The sequence below is a fragment of the Nuphar pumila genome, chromosome 12 (genome assembly GCF_984573655.1).
Source record: "Nuphar pumila chromosome 12, dmNupPumi1.hap1.1, whole genome shotgun sequence".
NCBI lineage: Eukaryota > Viridiplantae > Streptophyta > Magnoliopsida > Nymphaeales > Nymphaeaceae > Nuphar > Nuphar pumila.
The window spans coordinates 26,863,824-26,878,837 of record NC_143260.1 but is presented as its reverse complement, the minus strand read 5'-3'; the positions used below and the strand labels follow the sequence as shown (position 1 = coordinate 26,878,837).

Below are 15,014 nucleotides of genomic sequence, written 5' to 3'. Positions count from 1 at the left end.
TCAAACTTTTATATTGATTACTAGCACAGTTAAGGGCATGTGTCCAAGAGAACGTAGGCCGAACTTCTATACGTTTGGTATGCCGTCCTTTTCTCCTACCTCTTATCTTTTTGTGTGAAAGAGATTTTCAACCCAATTCACCCCCACCCCCTCTTGGGTGTTTTGCCATATTGGGACTCAACACTCCTTGCCACAAGGTCGAAGGCCCGAAGCTGAGTGCACTCACTAACAGGCAAGGAAACCAGGGGTCTTGAAATCAATGAGCTAGCGAGTGAAGCAATTTTCTCATGTTATCTTTAAAAAATTTTTAATCGTCACTTCATGGATGGTGCTGATTTATTGGGCAAAATCACAAGCCTATAACTTTCCATAGGACTGCATGAACGACCACGCATAAGAATCATGTTAGAGGTCTAGAACAAAAGACCAAAAAGAGAATACTGAATCAGATGTAACCCTACTGCTGTAGGAGAAAAATGAACTGATAACTCTCTTGCAGACATCGCCCAGAATTTAGGGCAGGTCTACAAAAGGGGAAAAAACATGTGAGAATTCTGAATGAAATGGGAAAACAGATTCTTTCCATGCACTTCCAAACAAATAAAAAAATATATATATGAAAAGAGTTCACATTTCTATACAAATTAATCAGCAGTACATGCCAAAATTTCTTTTGAGACAGAGAGATCTAAGTTTCATATACGATGTTTGCTGTCATTTTGAAAGCTAAAGCATGGCATTTGACTATCTGAGCGGAGCCAACAAATTACACAAACCAAATTAACGATGGTATTGAATTCTTCAATAATGAAATAGTGAAGTATGAAAGCAAATAGCCTCCAAACTCCACAAGCACGATCCATGCATAATTAAAGCTTCTGTAACATTTCACCCACTTAAAAGAAATATCTGGATCACAAACTGCAGAAAGTATGGAATAGGAAAAACAGATCATACCACCCTGCACACCAAAAGAGAGAAGAAAAGAAAAATAACCAAATCATGTCCTGCCATGACACTATAAAGCCGGTATATAATTATTCATTGAACTCCAGTCAGGAAGATGCAAATCTTATACAAGAAAAGATCACAGCACACCCCCTCCCCCAAAGAAAAAGGAATTCACACCCAATGAAAAAGCTAGAGACCCTGCTCAATGAGATAATCACCAAGCCTTTCAACGATCATGTTGCACTGCCCCCCGGTCATTGGCTCATCATAGATTCCAATGATCAAAGCCTGGTTGGTTTTCTTCACAGTAACTCCGCCCGACCCCTGCAATCATGAAGCGTAGTGAGAAGAAAATTAAAGTGGAGCAGCAGACCTGAATAATGAGAAGGCGAAACACCCACACTAGAGGATGCAATTTCTTCATGCTAAATATTTTGGTCCAAACAGAATGACACGATTTGATCCAATTGAAGTATCTTATAACAAGCTAAAATTGTCAAAACATGAGGCAGGACAGTGATAATGTAGACTAATACCAATAAATGGTGACCGTACAAAGATTACTCATAATTCTAATAACAGACTGTATAGTAACTCAAAATGGTTCATAGAAGGGGAGTTTCGGTACCCGACATAGGTGAAAGGCACATTTTTAGCCTCTTTCTCCCATTGTTTCAGAGAAAAATGTTCCAATAATCACGAGGCACAGAATAGATTCCCATGCTTTACAAATATAACTTAGGAATTTTACAAACATCCTAACGTGGAATCTTTGGTGAGAGACCCCACTTAAGAGCATGTTTGCATTTCTAAAAGGACCGTTACAAACAAGAAAAACAAGTTTTCCATGCATCAGCAAACACAGGAGGCTGAAAACCATGTCTCCCCTTTATCCACATATTACTAGGTAAATTTTGTCACAAATTTTCCCCACTAAAGAGCCCATCAGCATAGCATCTCACATATTCCCTTTAGAACATGGAAAAGTGGCACCACTTCAATAGGAAACAAACCACCCAAATAAACAAAGTGCAATGGGCGGAAGAAGACTGGACTTTGCTTCTCCAGAGGGCGTCTCCACACACCATTCTGTACATAGCCTCTTGAGCTACGCAAAAAGGCCATAAAGAATAGAAGGCATGTATGGAAGATATTCAGAAAGCAGAAGTATGGTTCAACTCTATGGACTATGCAAATATAGCATACAAAAAGCTCAGATTTGCATCCACCACCTGTGGACCTGTGGTGTATCCTTGTTCTAAGCTTTAAATCCCTTTCAAAAAATAGACCAGCAATCAGAGATGTCCCAAGATATTTTACCACGCTTTGGCATTTCCCAAACATCATGAAGTACACTAGCATGTTGAGATGTAAATAAAGCTGGATCTCAACCTGTCATCAACTGAAAACGTTGCTTTTCTGCAGCAGTATGATGCACATGGACAAACGGTCAAGATTAATGCACAGCCATCAGGCAAGAAGATGCAGGTATAAGCTCAGAACCCACCATACTGATGACGGCATTTAACAGAAAATTTGCTACCTCCATCACAAAATAAGAAGACCAGACTCTCTAAGTGTTTCAAGAAGGCCCTTGAGCCAGCATACACAAATTGGTGGATTCTGAGAAAGCAAACAGATAATTGGTGAATCACCTGGGATCCTCCCTTATGGCATAGGCATACATGTGGGTGCCAATCACAGAAAACTCGCAAGTCATACTTCTACATTTAGACAATCAACTCGAACAATTGAAGCTAAGCTTGCTGCATGTTGAAGAATTCGTTACTTGAGGAATATGTCTAAAAAATTAACTCAACAAACTTGTTAAAGAATTCCTTTGTGCATATGTGGTGCTCAAGACGGGACAATATAAGGCACTCACCATCTACTGGATAAGACAAATGGGTTAAAGATTGGTAATAATAAAGAACAATCGCCAATCAAGATTCTAGCACTTCCAAAACACTGACCAAGGATTCCACAATGAGGAACCTTGCTGCGATTAAAGTGCAAACTTAATTTGAGACTTAACAGTAGTCGCACACTAGGTCATCAATGTGGGACACTAAATGCTAGTTGCACAACGTTCTCAATAGTTTAGGTGTGCCAGGTATTGGGTCACAAGAAATCTAACAAAAGGAAACTGTGGATACATTACGTGCCAACCACTAGAACAATTGTCGATGACCTTACAAAGCAATCTTCAAACACAAACCATACTTCAATCATAAGGCTCTCTAACCATGTCCATGAAGTATGGTTGACAAATCCTTATGTGAGTGTGTGTGACAGATGCCCATCACTTCAGTCGTTATATTACTCTTTTTTAGCAGTGTAGGAGCAGTGCAACTTACCTTAGCAAGTTCTAACAAATAATGATCAATCATTATGTGCAGTGCCATAAATTTTCCTGAACTTTTGCCTGGTTTGCCAAAAATTATTGGGTGGATGGATTGCAGAAATTTCACAAAATATTGCCCTTTCTTTGGCAAAGGGAATGACCTTGACATTTCTTAGATCAATCATATATGCATGGTGCCGCATGAAAGTAACTATAACCCTTACATATATAAATATCTATCAGTTTCTTCAGTTCAGGTTTGAGCATATAATAAGCAAGTACCCCATATCTGAATCAATCAAAGTACCATTTGGATAAGCTAAATAATTTTACCATTTTTCACGACAAGGGATTCCTTGATTTCCACTTCTACATGGAAAAATTCACAACCACATCATCGATTCATTAACCATGGGGAACTTGGGTCATGTCATCTTTGTATTAGTAGAGACTTAGTCTAGCAAAAGATCATTTATTCAGTGTACTTCCTCCTGCCATTCAAGACCAGCCAATTGACATTCCACCAAGCAACTTTATGTCGCTGCTCTGATATATGGGAACTGAGACCAACACACAAAATTGACAGAGTCCATTAGTATTTTGATCACATGCGACAAGATTCAACATCGGCTAAATTGGAATGAGTTGCTATAAACTTCTCAAACTGACAGAGTCCACTGAATCAGACCAAGACCCCAGATTAACAGAGTCCACTGGATCACTTGGTCACACACGACAGGAGATCAAGCCCTGTCAAATTAAAACCGAGCTGCAATGTACTGCTCCATAGCAATTACCAGCTGAAGAAGCAGAAATGCAAACATGGGATGCAAGTTCCATACACAAAATTCTATAGATTGTCGAAGAGAATCTTGGGCACCAAGCACAACATCCAAAAAATCAATTTTGACAAACCAACAGTCAACCATCCGCGTCAAACCATGTACGACCCGTTCCATCATGGATTTCCAAAAGAAACCTAAGGAATCATATTGAGATAAATAATTGAACACATAAATCTGAATAAGGCTCGTCACCTTCTTCCCTCTGATGACAGCCCCAGCCTCACCTTGGATTACCATGTACTTGGTGGATCCAAGGTGCAAACCAGTAGGTGCGAGCGAACCCGGTTCCGCAAAGTCATTCATAATAGCAGCAATCTCCTCAGGTTTAAACTACACAAACACCAAAACAACAACCGCCATCAACAAATAGGTCCTGTAATCTCATTGCATCGAAAAAGATCAACAATATCCAATAACACCAACATCGTAAATCAGTACAACAACAACAACAACAACAACAACTACAACTACAACTACAACTACGCCTTCATCCCAAAACAATTGGGGTCGGCGATATGAACCAAAAAAAGAAAATCATTCTGGGTCTTCCACATGAATCCTTCTCCTCCAATCATTTCTATCCAATGCCATGTCCTCGGTGAGGTTCAAAGCAATGAAGAAATATACCAATTTCTATATCAACATATAGAAGTCCAAAAGTTCACCAAATTCAGATACCCAAAATCATCAAGAGAGAATAAAAATAAAAAAAAAAGATCAACATTATCACAACAGAGAACGATCGATCGATATAACAGGGAACTAATCGAAAAAAGAAGTCAGTACCAACATCTAATATCCCCCAACTCAACAGAGACCCAAAATTAACAAAAATCGTTGAAAACGACCAATTCATTTGATAATATCGACTACCAATAAAACACTATTCCACGATCTCTGATGTACAGATATCAATCCAGACGAAGCTATCGGATATAAATAATGGAGCCACTGATTCTCCAAATAGTTAAAAAAAACAAAAACACCAACAAAAACAAGAGAGAGAGAGAGAGAGAGAGAGAGAGAGAGAGAGAGAGAGAGAGAGAGAGGCCTGAGGGAAGTTGTCGCTCTGAGCCCAGACGCTGACATCGTGGCCGATAATCGCGGCGGCGGTGAGATGGTTGCCGTCGATATCACACATCAGATGGTCGTCGACGTACGCTTGCCACGACATCCTTGCCTGCTTCCCTCTCTCTTCTCTCTAGAGAATTTCTTGCAGACGGTCTGAAATCGTGGGGGAGAAGTAGGGGAGGTGGGCTTGGTATTTAATCGGATTGGATAATTGCCCCTCGAGTCCGGAAATTGATTTTTGGACCTTTCCCTAGATTCTCTCTGCTAATTTAGAGAGGTCCCATTGTCACTAACCTCAAGCGGTCAGGACTAGGGTTGTCAACGGTTAGGACCTTGGCAGAATTGGGTGACTTAGATGGGTCAGGACTCAAACCCGACTGACAAGTTCTGTTACCGGGTCTGGACTCGGGTCCCATTTGATCTGCCACAACAAAAAATACACGGGTCTGATTAAAGATTTAATAAACTAGACTTGGTCTATATTCTGTAATATATATACGTGTGTGTGTTTTCTACATTGACAAATTGCAGATCTTAATTACGATTCAGGTCGGACGAGTCTGGCATGAAATTTCATAAACTATACCTGCCTTTTTATGGTAACAAGGCATTATAGGTCTGACCCGGATAGTTAACCGGACATTTGCACAGACTTTTTCTTTAAGAAAACAGATCTTAAAACTTTTGTTAAGGCATTTGCACATTTTTTAAGAAAAAAATATCTTCATTCACACCAAAGAGGTAAGAAAACAAAGAACAAAAACGGTAATAAGTCATTGAAAAACGAGAAAACAAAAAAAATAGAGCAAAAGGAGGAGGCATAAACCGATAAACGTCAAAAAAAAAAAAATGGGGGCAAGAGTAGCAAAAAAACAAAAAAGAAAAGATGAAAAAACAGGAATGGAGTTTGAATTAGGCCAAAATAAAAAACGTCGTCTGAAAGAGAAAGAAAAACAAGTGTAGACATCCTAATTTTGACTAGTTGTCTTCTTTCAAAGGTCATATTTTAAAAGTCAGTTTCCTTGGATCTTTTTGGGCATACTCAAACCTTAGATTGTGAGAATAGATCTTATATAGGCCAAAAAAATCTATCATTTTAGCTTGCCAAAAACCTAATTTCTTATCTTTTAAGAAATCAACCAACCAATTAGTGCTCGTTGTTGGATTTTAAATTCACTCAAAACTTTATTTGATCGGCAACTTGTTCGTGCTTATAAACACCCTACATTTTTCCTATTCATTTTCAGACACCTCCCTTTCACAGATGCCAACCCTGTAGATCAGTGTATAAGTCGAACCCTAAGTCCATTCCAGTTTAGGTATCATTTCACCCCCTTTTTACCAGTAAAATTACTATTTTACCCTTAGGTCACCTTAGACCCTAGTTAGTTAGACCCAACCAAACTCATTTTAAGTTCAAAAAGTTTAGAATGTCAATCATTTCTAGCTCACTTGAGCTCACGATGAGTAGTGTTAGTTCATTTCTGCTAAAACTGATTCATTTCTCAAGAAATGAGCTTATTTCGAGCTTGAATTCCAGCCAATTGTCTCCAAGTCAGTTATTTTCAGTCGACCCTGTTTCCCTAAGTCTAACTTGAGCTCACCAGAAGTTCAAGTAGTCTTGTTCCAGTTCAAATCCGTTTTCCATAGTCTTGGAGTTCATTTCAGCTCATTTCAACTAAAATTAAACTAACCCAAGTTAGTTCAGCTAGTGTTTAAGCTCCAGATTTAGTTCACCTCAGTATAACTGACCATAATTTTAGCTCAAATTCAGTATATTTTCGTGATTTATTTCACTCTAGTGTGTATTTCTTACTATTTCTCTGAGAATGATGTCATTTCTCGATCATCCAGTCTAGGAGTTTAGTTGAGTCAATGTCTTTTTAGTTTATCTGAGTTTAGAAACCCTAGAATCCAGTTCAATTCAGTTTAAACCAGTTCAAACCTCATTTTTTAGTGTCACTCTTTGCCCTGCAGGGGCAAAATTATTTCTCAGGTCATTTTGTTCAAAACATCAATCATATCAAAATTTTCAAGCTGGTACAAGTGCCAATCTAGACTCAAATCAATTCTTTTTCTAAAATTTTAGCTATATTCGAGATCCAATCCATATTTGGATCAGATCTAATATCGGATCTGATATTCAATACCCAATTTGTATCTTCAGATGAGAATTTTCAATTTCTTGTCCATGCCAGGGGTCTTGGACTTCAAATCTTTCATCCAGGGTTGGCATTTCGCATGTCATTGCATACCATCTCTTGTCACTGCATTTCATTTTTGAGATCCAACACTATTGTTTTCAAAATATCAAATCCAGACTCGATTTCAAAACTTTTCTTTCAAAATCAATTTCAAAAACCTGGGTTTTAGAACCAATTCTCGCCATTTGGCCAACCCCCAGGGCTTTATATCCCCTTATTTAAAAGCATTTTCCTTATAAAAATGATATGGATTTATTTTAAACTTGATTTCTAAACCAATTTTCAATTTTCTTAAATTTCTTCAAGTGGGGCCCACCCTGTAGGGGCGCCAAACCCTAATTTCCAACCTTTATTCAATCTTGTGTCATTTTTATATTTTGTTTAATTCAAAAATACAAATTTTTTAGTGGATCTAGGTGTCTTGAAAATCTTGTTTTTAACCCTTTTAGTTTTTAAAATCATTTTTTTTAAAACAGATGGAACCCACTTAGGTGGCGTCATATTTTGATCATTTCTTTCATTTAATCTTCATATTTTGGTTATCTCAGAATTTTAGTTGATTTAGGATTGCATTATCATTTTTACCCTTTTTTATTTTATCTTTGTTTTTAACTTTAACCTTTTTAAAACCTTTATTTTAAAACTTGTTAAAAAAAACCAAATGTGGGGCCCACATAGGTGGTGGCACATTTGAGAGTATCTAAGTTAGTTCAGGTTTTCATTAGGGTTTTAATTAGGAAAGTCCCCCCCCCTTTCTTGTTTATCCCTTTTAATTAAGAGAGTTCCAACTAGATCGAAACTTTATACACCAAAGCCATTTTTTTTATAAATAGAGCCCCATAGGAGGGTCGACCCCCTATGTGCGCTCTCCCTCACTCCAGCTATCTTCTCTCTCCCTTAGCCTCTTCCTCCATTAAAGCTCCAAGGTAAGCTTCTCCATTATTTTATTTTATTTTTTTGTGATTTTCCATTAAATACACCATTGACGCCTTCTTTTGTTGGATCTTCTTCGTTCTTTTTTATTCAAGAACCATGTTCATGATTTAAGAAGGTAATCTACTGAATATTTGATGTTCTTTACATATTTTTTGGTCCATTAATAATGCCTAGATTAGATTTATTTTATTAATTCCTAAAAAAAGAACAAGATTCGACCTTTCTATGGATCAAATCCCTCTTTTAATGGCTAAATCAAGTTCTTAACCATGCTTTCCTGTATTTTTAATTTTTATTTTATCATACTCATGCATATTTTCATTATTTCATACATTTAATCATGATTCATAGCCTTAGTTATACGTTTTATTGCTGTTAGCATACTTAATTAGATTTATTTTGTTCTAGGGTTTTAGATTTCACAGTCTTGAATTCTGGTTGTCAGTTTATGCTATTATTTTACCTATTTATATTCATTGTTTAAATATAATTTTTTTATGGTAGAATCATGAATCTTTCTATGGTTTTCAATAAAAAATTTAGATTTTTTTGAGTTCTGTAACCTTGTTTTCAAAAATCAAATTTGAAACCTGTTTTTTGCACCATCAAAACACTATGCAGAATGAGGTGCTATTTGTTGGGGTCATATCTCTCTAACCAGAGATCGTATTTCAGATCTGTAAAAAGTAGCGTCTTTGTCAGAGTGTCTAGTTTAATTTATGTTTTTTTTATAATTTTATACGATTTTTTATTATTTTATTTTTATCTGACATCAGAACCTATATTTCTTGAATCGATAGGCACCGTTCGGATCCAGGTTCATCTTGCTAGAATGATATCTCCCTCATCGGAGATCGTATTTCCAATCCATAAAAAGTGAATGATCCGTCTGTATATCTAATTTTTGTGGTGTGATTTTTGTAATTTTTCACCATCATTTTCTATTTTCTTGAAACTAGAAATCAGAGTGTGTTTCTTGAATCGTCAGGCATGATTAAAACCCTGGGTCATCTTGCCAGAACGATTTCTCCCTCACCAAAGATCGTATTTCTGATCTGTAAAAAAAGTTTTTTTCATCGTTATATATAGTTCATCTTTGAAAAAATTTATGAATTTTGATGACTGTTTGCTATTTTTCCTTAAACCCGAAACTAGATCTGTCTTTCTTGCATCGTTATGCATGAGCCAAAATCAAGTGTGTTTTGCTGAAGTCATACCTTCCTAACGAGAGATTATATTCTTGATCTGTAAACAGAGTTATTTTTATTGATCTGACTAGTTTCTCTCTGTTAAATTTCATAAATTTTTATTCCTATTTGATATGTCGTTCTGGTTTGACACCATAATAGATACATAATAGCAGGTAAAACAACATATTTTCCCTTTTTATATTTAATATTTATTGCTCAAATAATCATAAAAATTTGTTTTGCAGTTGCATATTATTTTTAGGGTCATTAAAAGTGTCCATGTCAATTTTTGTAATTTTTGAAAGTCATTTGATGTGTTATTTAGTTATTTCATAAAAACTAGATGCCCACAAAGTTCTGATTCAGCTGAAACACGAACAAAAATCAATTTTTTTTCTATTATTTTAACTTTTTTATGAAAAGTTTCATATTTTTAGGATTTGATCATGTTCATAATCATATCAGGGTGCTCTCCACCCGATTTGGCATCGTTTTGAATCCGTTTGGTCTTCAGATTAAGCGTATTACAAGGATCTTTTCTGAAAAACTCTGTTTTTAACCCTGTTTTGCAAATAATATTATTTTTAAGGGTATTTTGGTTCTTTTTCCCTCAATTCTAAATTTCTAATTTGTTTACTTTTATTATTTATTTAGTCATACATCATCCATTATGTTATTTAAATTTTTTATTTCAGGGAAGCACAGGAAAAGACTTATATCCGGATAAATTCTTCAATTTTCAGATATTGTTGGATAAATCCTGAAAAGACTAGATATTTGTACTAACATATTTTCTAATTTTGCAGGAAAGCTCAACATTAGTTTTTTTTTATTTCCTCTATTTCTTTTTCTTATTTTATTTCAATTATTGATGTAAATTATAATTATAATATTGGAATAATAACATTTTCCTTTTTGTATAGATTAGGGTTGCATTTGCATATAGTTTAATTCCAATATTAACTGTTATGGATGATGATTCATATGCATATTTCAAATCTACAATGGTCAACAGGAATGGCACGTGCACCTGTTTCTAGAAAGTTGATAAACTTAGTGGATTTCGTATTTATAGCTATAGTCAGAATACGAATGATACTCATATTTATCATCTTCTTTTAAGTTACAAACAACCTACACTCTTAGGGTATCTTCAAAAAAATTAGTGCATATTATCAAAAAAATTTCAAGATATTTTCAAAAACCTTCCTTTTAGGATTTAATGGGGTGCATTCTAAGCATATTCATGGCCATAGTCAGGGATATGTGACGAATTTACTTCGTTCAAATTCTATAAGGCACATAAAACCTCTTTATTTTACACAAATTCAATTTCTAAAAGAAAGGAGATTTCTCAAAGATTTTTCGGGTTTTCTTTTTTTAAATATGATTTCATAAAACCACATTCCATTCATCACACAGGTTAGTCAACATCATTTTCTGAGTCCTTTTTCTTAAAATCGATTTTCTTAAATTCTTTAGTTTTCAAGAAATTTCTAAATGTTTTCCAAGTCTGGCTCACGATTTTCAAACTTTTCCATTTTCCAAGTCTGACTCATGATTTTCAAGATATTTCTCTCCAAGTATTTTCAAGATATTCGAAGCATACATCATGTTTTCAAACTTGCATTTTCTAAAGTTCATAGCACATGCCTGCTTCTTTGTGCATCTAGGAAATAGAATAATGATTTAGACAGTTGAGCAAAGCAAAGCAAAGCAAAGCAAAACATAAGATTGATCCATGGTTCGATTACCTCTGGTTATGGTGCCAAGAATGGTTGGACCTCGTACAGACAAACGAGTCCCATTCTCTCTCAATTTTCTTATATTTTCAAAACGGAGGTGATTTTTTCTTAAATTTTTTTCAAAAGGTCATTTTGGCTTGTAAAAGTAAAATTTTTCATGATAACAATGTTAAATCATTGAAAAGATCAAAAATATAACTTGATCCTGAAGCGTACCTGAATTCATTGGTGCTCTATTAGATTTTTTACGGGTATGATATTCCAGAACCTCTATACGTGGTCTTGCCTTTTTCTCCTAACTTAATGAGAGAGGGACAATTTTCTTTCTTGATGATGGAGAGGTAAAAGATAACAAGCACTGTATATGGTTTTGGGGACCATAACCTAATTGTAACAACATTATGGTTTATTTTCAATTCAACTCATCATAAAATTGAAAATTAACACATGAGGGCACATGAGGTCTCTGCACATAATAAAACCATACCATATGAGATATCATATGGCCTAACCATATGCGATCACTTTATATGAGCCTTAACCTTAGACAACATATAATGTGTGATTAAACATATGTATGCCCACATGATTTATCTAACAATCTCTCACTTGGGCCATATATGTGACCGTACAATCACACATTATAACCTTATGAGCTCAAAAACACTGTCTTAACAAATGACATCTTTAACAATTTGGTTCATTGAGCATATCAACATAGAACCAAAGCAGTCTTTATTATAAATATCATAATTGAACCCATCAATGATCATGTATATTGACATACCAAATGGCATAGATCAAGTATGGATGTGAAGCATGAAAATTACATATAATGTGATCCAAACATGCCCATTTTTAACTGGTTCTGCCTTAATCTTTAGTAAGATCACAATAAATGAGTACAAAATGAAATCGAAACCTGAACTTTGTACTGAAGTCGTAAAAGAAACTTTATTATATCATATAACGTCCAAATACAAACTCCTACTAAACCAGCATATCATTAAATGATAAAATACCCATTCGAGCATTATGCTTATAAAAGACCTTGGGTGACAAACCTTTGATAAGCGGATCCATAATCATGGAGTTTGTGCCAATATATTCTATCGATATCTAACCATTCTACACTCTTTCTTTAACAACAAGGAACTTGATGTCAATATGCTTTGACTTTGATGAACGCCTGTTGTTGTTAGAATATAGCTTTGTCGAATTATTATCACAAAAAAACTTTAGCGGTCTTTCAATATTATCCAAAATCCATAGTCCAGTAAAAAAATTGTGTAACCATATTCCATGATTGGATGCCACATAACATACTACAAACTCTGCTGCCATAGTGGAAGAAGCAATGAGTATCCGCTTGGCACTTCTCCAAGAAATAACTCTCTCACTCAACAGAAAAACATAACCTGACATGGATCTGCGACTATCTTGACATCCAACAAAGTCAGAATCAGAATACCCAATGATCTCTAACTGATCCGGCTTCCTGTATGTGAGAATGTAATTTTTTATTCTTTGCAAGTACTGCATAACCCGTTTAACTGCTTTCCAATGATCCATCGTTGAGTTACTAAGATATCTACCTAATATATGAATAATGTATGATATATCCGGACATGTACACACTTGATCATATATAAGACTCTCTACAGCAGATGCATAAAGAATCTTTTTTATATCCTTAACTTTAAACTGGTATTTGGAGCACTCAACAAGACTAAACTTGTCTCTCTTAGCAACAGGGGTGTCACCTGAGTTACAATCCTTCATACCAAATCTATCCAGAATCCTTTTGATATAGCTCTTTTACAATAATCCAAGAATACCCCAAGAACGATCTTAATGTATCTGGATGTCTAATACAAAAGAGGCATCACCAAGATCTTTTATATCAATTTTTTTTTGTCAAAAATATCTTGGTTTCGTGCAATATGCCTATATCATTACTGACAAGTAATATGTCATCGACATATAAAACTAGAAAAACATATTTACTCCCACTGAACTTATGGTATATGCATTCATCAACCACATTCATCTCAAAACCAAATAAGAGGATAACTTGGTAAAATTTATGATACCATTGACGGGAAGCCAACTTAAGTTCATAGATGAATTTATTTAATTTGCAAACAATTTTCTTTATATTGCTTGAGACAAAATATTATGGTTGCACCATATATAGTGTCTCATCAATGCCATCATTAAGGAATGCAGTCTTTACATCCATCTGATGCAGCTCTCAATCATAATGAGCCATTAGTGCTATCATAATTCTGAAAGAGTCTTTCGTAAAAACTGAAGAGAAAATCTCTATATAGTCAATGCCTACCCTTTGAGTAAACTCTTTTGCAACAAGACATGCTTTATATCTTTCCACATTACCCATCAAATCTCTCTTGGTTTTAAATATTAATTTACAACAAATGGATTTCACACCTTCAAGTAATAGGACAAGATCTCATACGTAATTGTCTTTCATAGATTTAATCTCTGCATGCATTGCATCAATCCACTTTTGAAAGATAGAACTCTATATAGCTTGATGAAAGTTGGTTGAATCATCTTTCCTTAAGCCAATATCACCTTCATGTTCTTGGAGAAAAACAATATAATCATCTGAAATTGCCCTTCTCCTCTCTCTAGTGGATTTCCTTAATGACACTTGTTCTTGAGTTACTTGAGGTGTTTCTTGAGGTTGTTGAGTTTGTACTCCAAGAGTAAAAACTTGATTTTAGATAGGAAGATATAAAATATTGCCATGTTCTGGATTTGTTGGAACAATGTAAGGAATATAAATCTGATCATTATAAACAATAATTGTAGGAAGAGAAGTAAATTCTTCTTCAAAAGCAATGTCTTTTACCTTATCATAAAATTTATAACTCCTATATCTTTCAGAATACCCAACAAATAACAGCTAACTGTTCTTGAATCCAGTTTATTTTCATGTGGCCTGTAGGGCCTAGCCTCAGCTGAACATTCTCAAATATGAAAATGCTTCATATTAGACGCTTTGCTTGTCCATATTTCATATGGGGTCTTGGTTACTGCTTTAGTTAGTACCCTATTTAATATATAAGCTGCAGTCTTTAATGCCTCTCCCCAGAGGGATTCTGCTAAAGTAGAATGAGAAATCATACTCCTTACCACATCTTTTAAGGTCATGTTTAATCTCTCAGTAACATCATTCATGCTAGAAGTGCCTGACATGGTGTATTGAGGAATGATACTACATTCCTCTAGGAATTTAGCAAAGGGCCCTAGACGCTGTTCACCTGATCCATCATATCTACCATAGTATTCACCACCATGGTCAGATCTGATGACCTTAATCCTTTTGCCAAGTTGGGTTTTAACTTTAGCCTTAAATGATTTAAACATATACAAGGGCTGAGACTTTTCATAAATTAAATACAGGTACCCATAACGAGAATAGTCATCTCTGAACGTAACAAAATATTATTGACAATTCCAAGAAGTCATAGGGAATGACCCATAAATATCTATATGAATTAATTCTACAACGTTTGTTCTTCTTTCGATACCCAATTTCCTTATGTTTATTTGTTTTCCTTTTATGCACTCAATACAAACCTTAAAGTCAGTGAAATTAAGGGAATCAAGAATTTTACTTGTCACAAGCCTTTCAATTCTTTGTTTAGAAATATGACCAAAGCGCTTGTACCATAATAAAGTAGAATTCTTGTTTGTTA

At 35.1% G+C, this 15,014-nt stretch overlaps 1 protein-coding gene across 1 annotated transcript; it reads right to left on the bottom strand.

Moving 5' to 3' along the window:
• Nucleotides 1–995: 995 nt before the first annotated feature.
• On the bottom strand, nt 996–5,381 carry LOC149820398 (profilin-3-like). Its single transcript, XM_089982712.1, has 3 exons — nt 5,192–5,381; nt 4,333–4,470; nt 996–1,275 (listed from the first exon to the last, which is right to left on the bottom strand). The coding sequence occupies exons 1-3, from the start codon at nt 5,312–5,314 to the stop codon at nt 1,141–1,143; spliced, it is 396 nt and encodes a 131-aa protein (XP_089838838.1). The 5' UTR covers nt 5,315–5,381; the 3' UTR covers nt 996–1,140.
• Between the last annotated feature and the right edge of the window lie 9,633 nt (nt 5,382–15,014).

Coding starts and splice junctions, on each gene's coding strand:
- LOC149820398 (XM_089982712.1), bottom strand. CDS start 5,314: ATGTCGTGGCAAGCGTACGTCGACGACCATCTGATGTGTGATATCGAC. Junction 4,471..5,191: donor AGAGCGACAACTTCCCTCAG/GCCTCTCTCTCT, acceptor GTGTTTGTGTAG/TTTAAACCTGAGGAGATTGC. Junction 1,276..4,332: donor CTGTCATCAGAGGGAAGAAG/GTGACGAGCCTT, acceptor TCATGATTGCAG/GGGTCGGGCGGAGTTACTGT.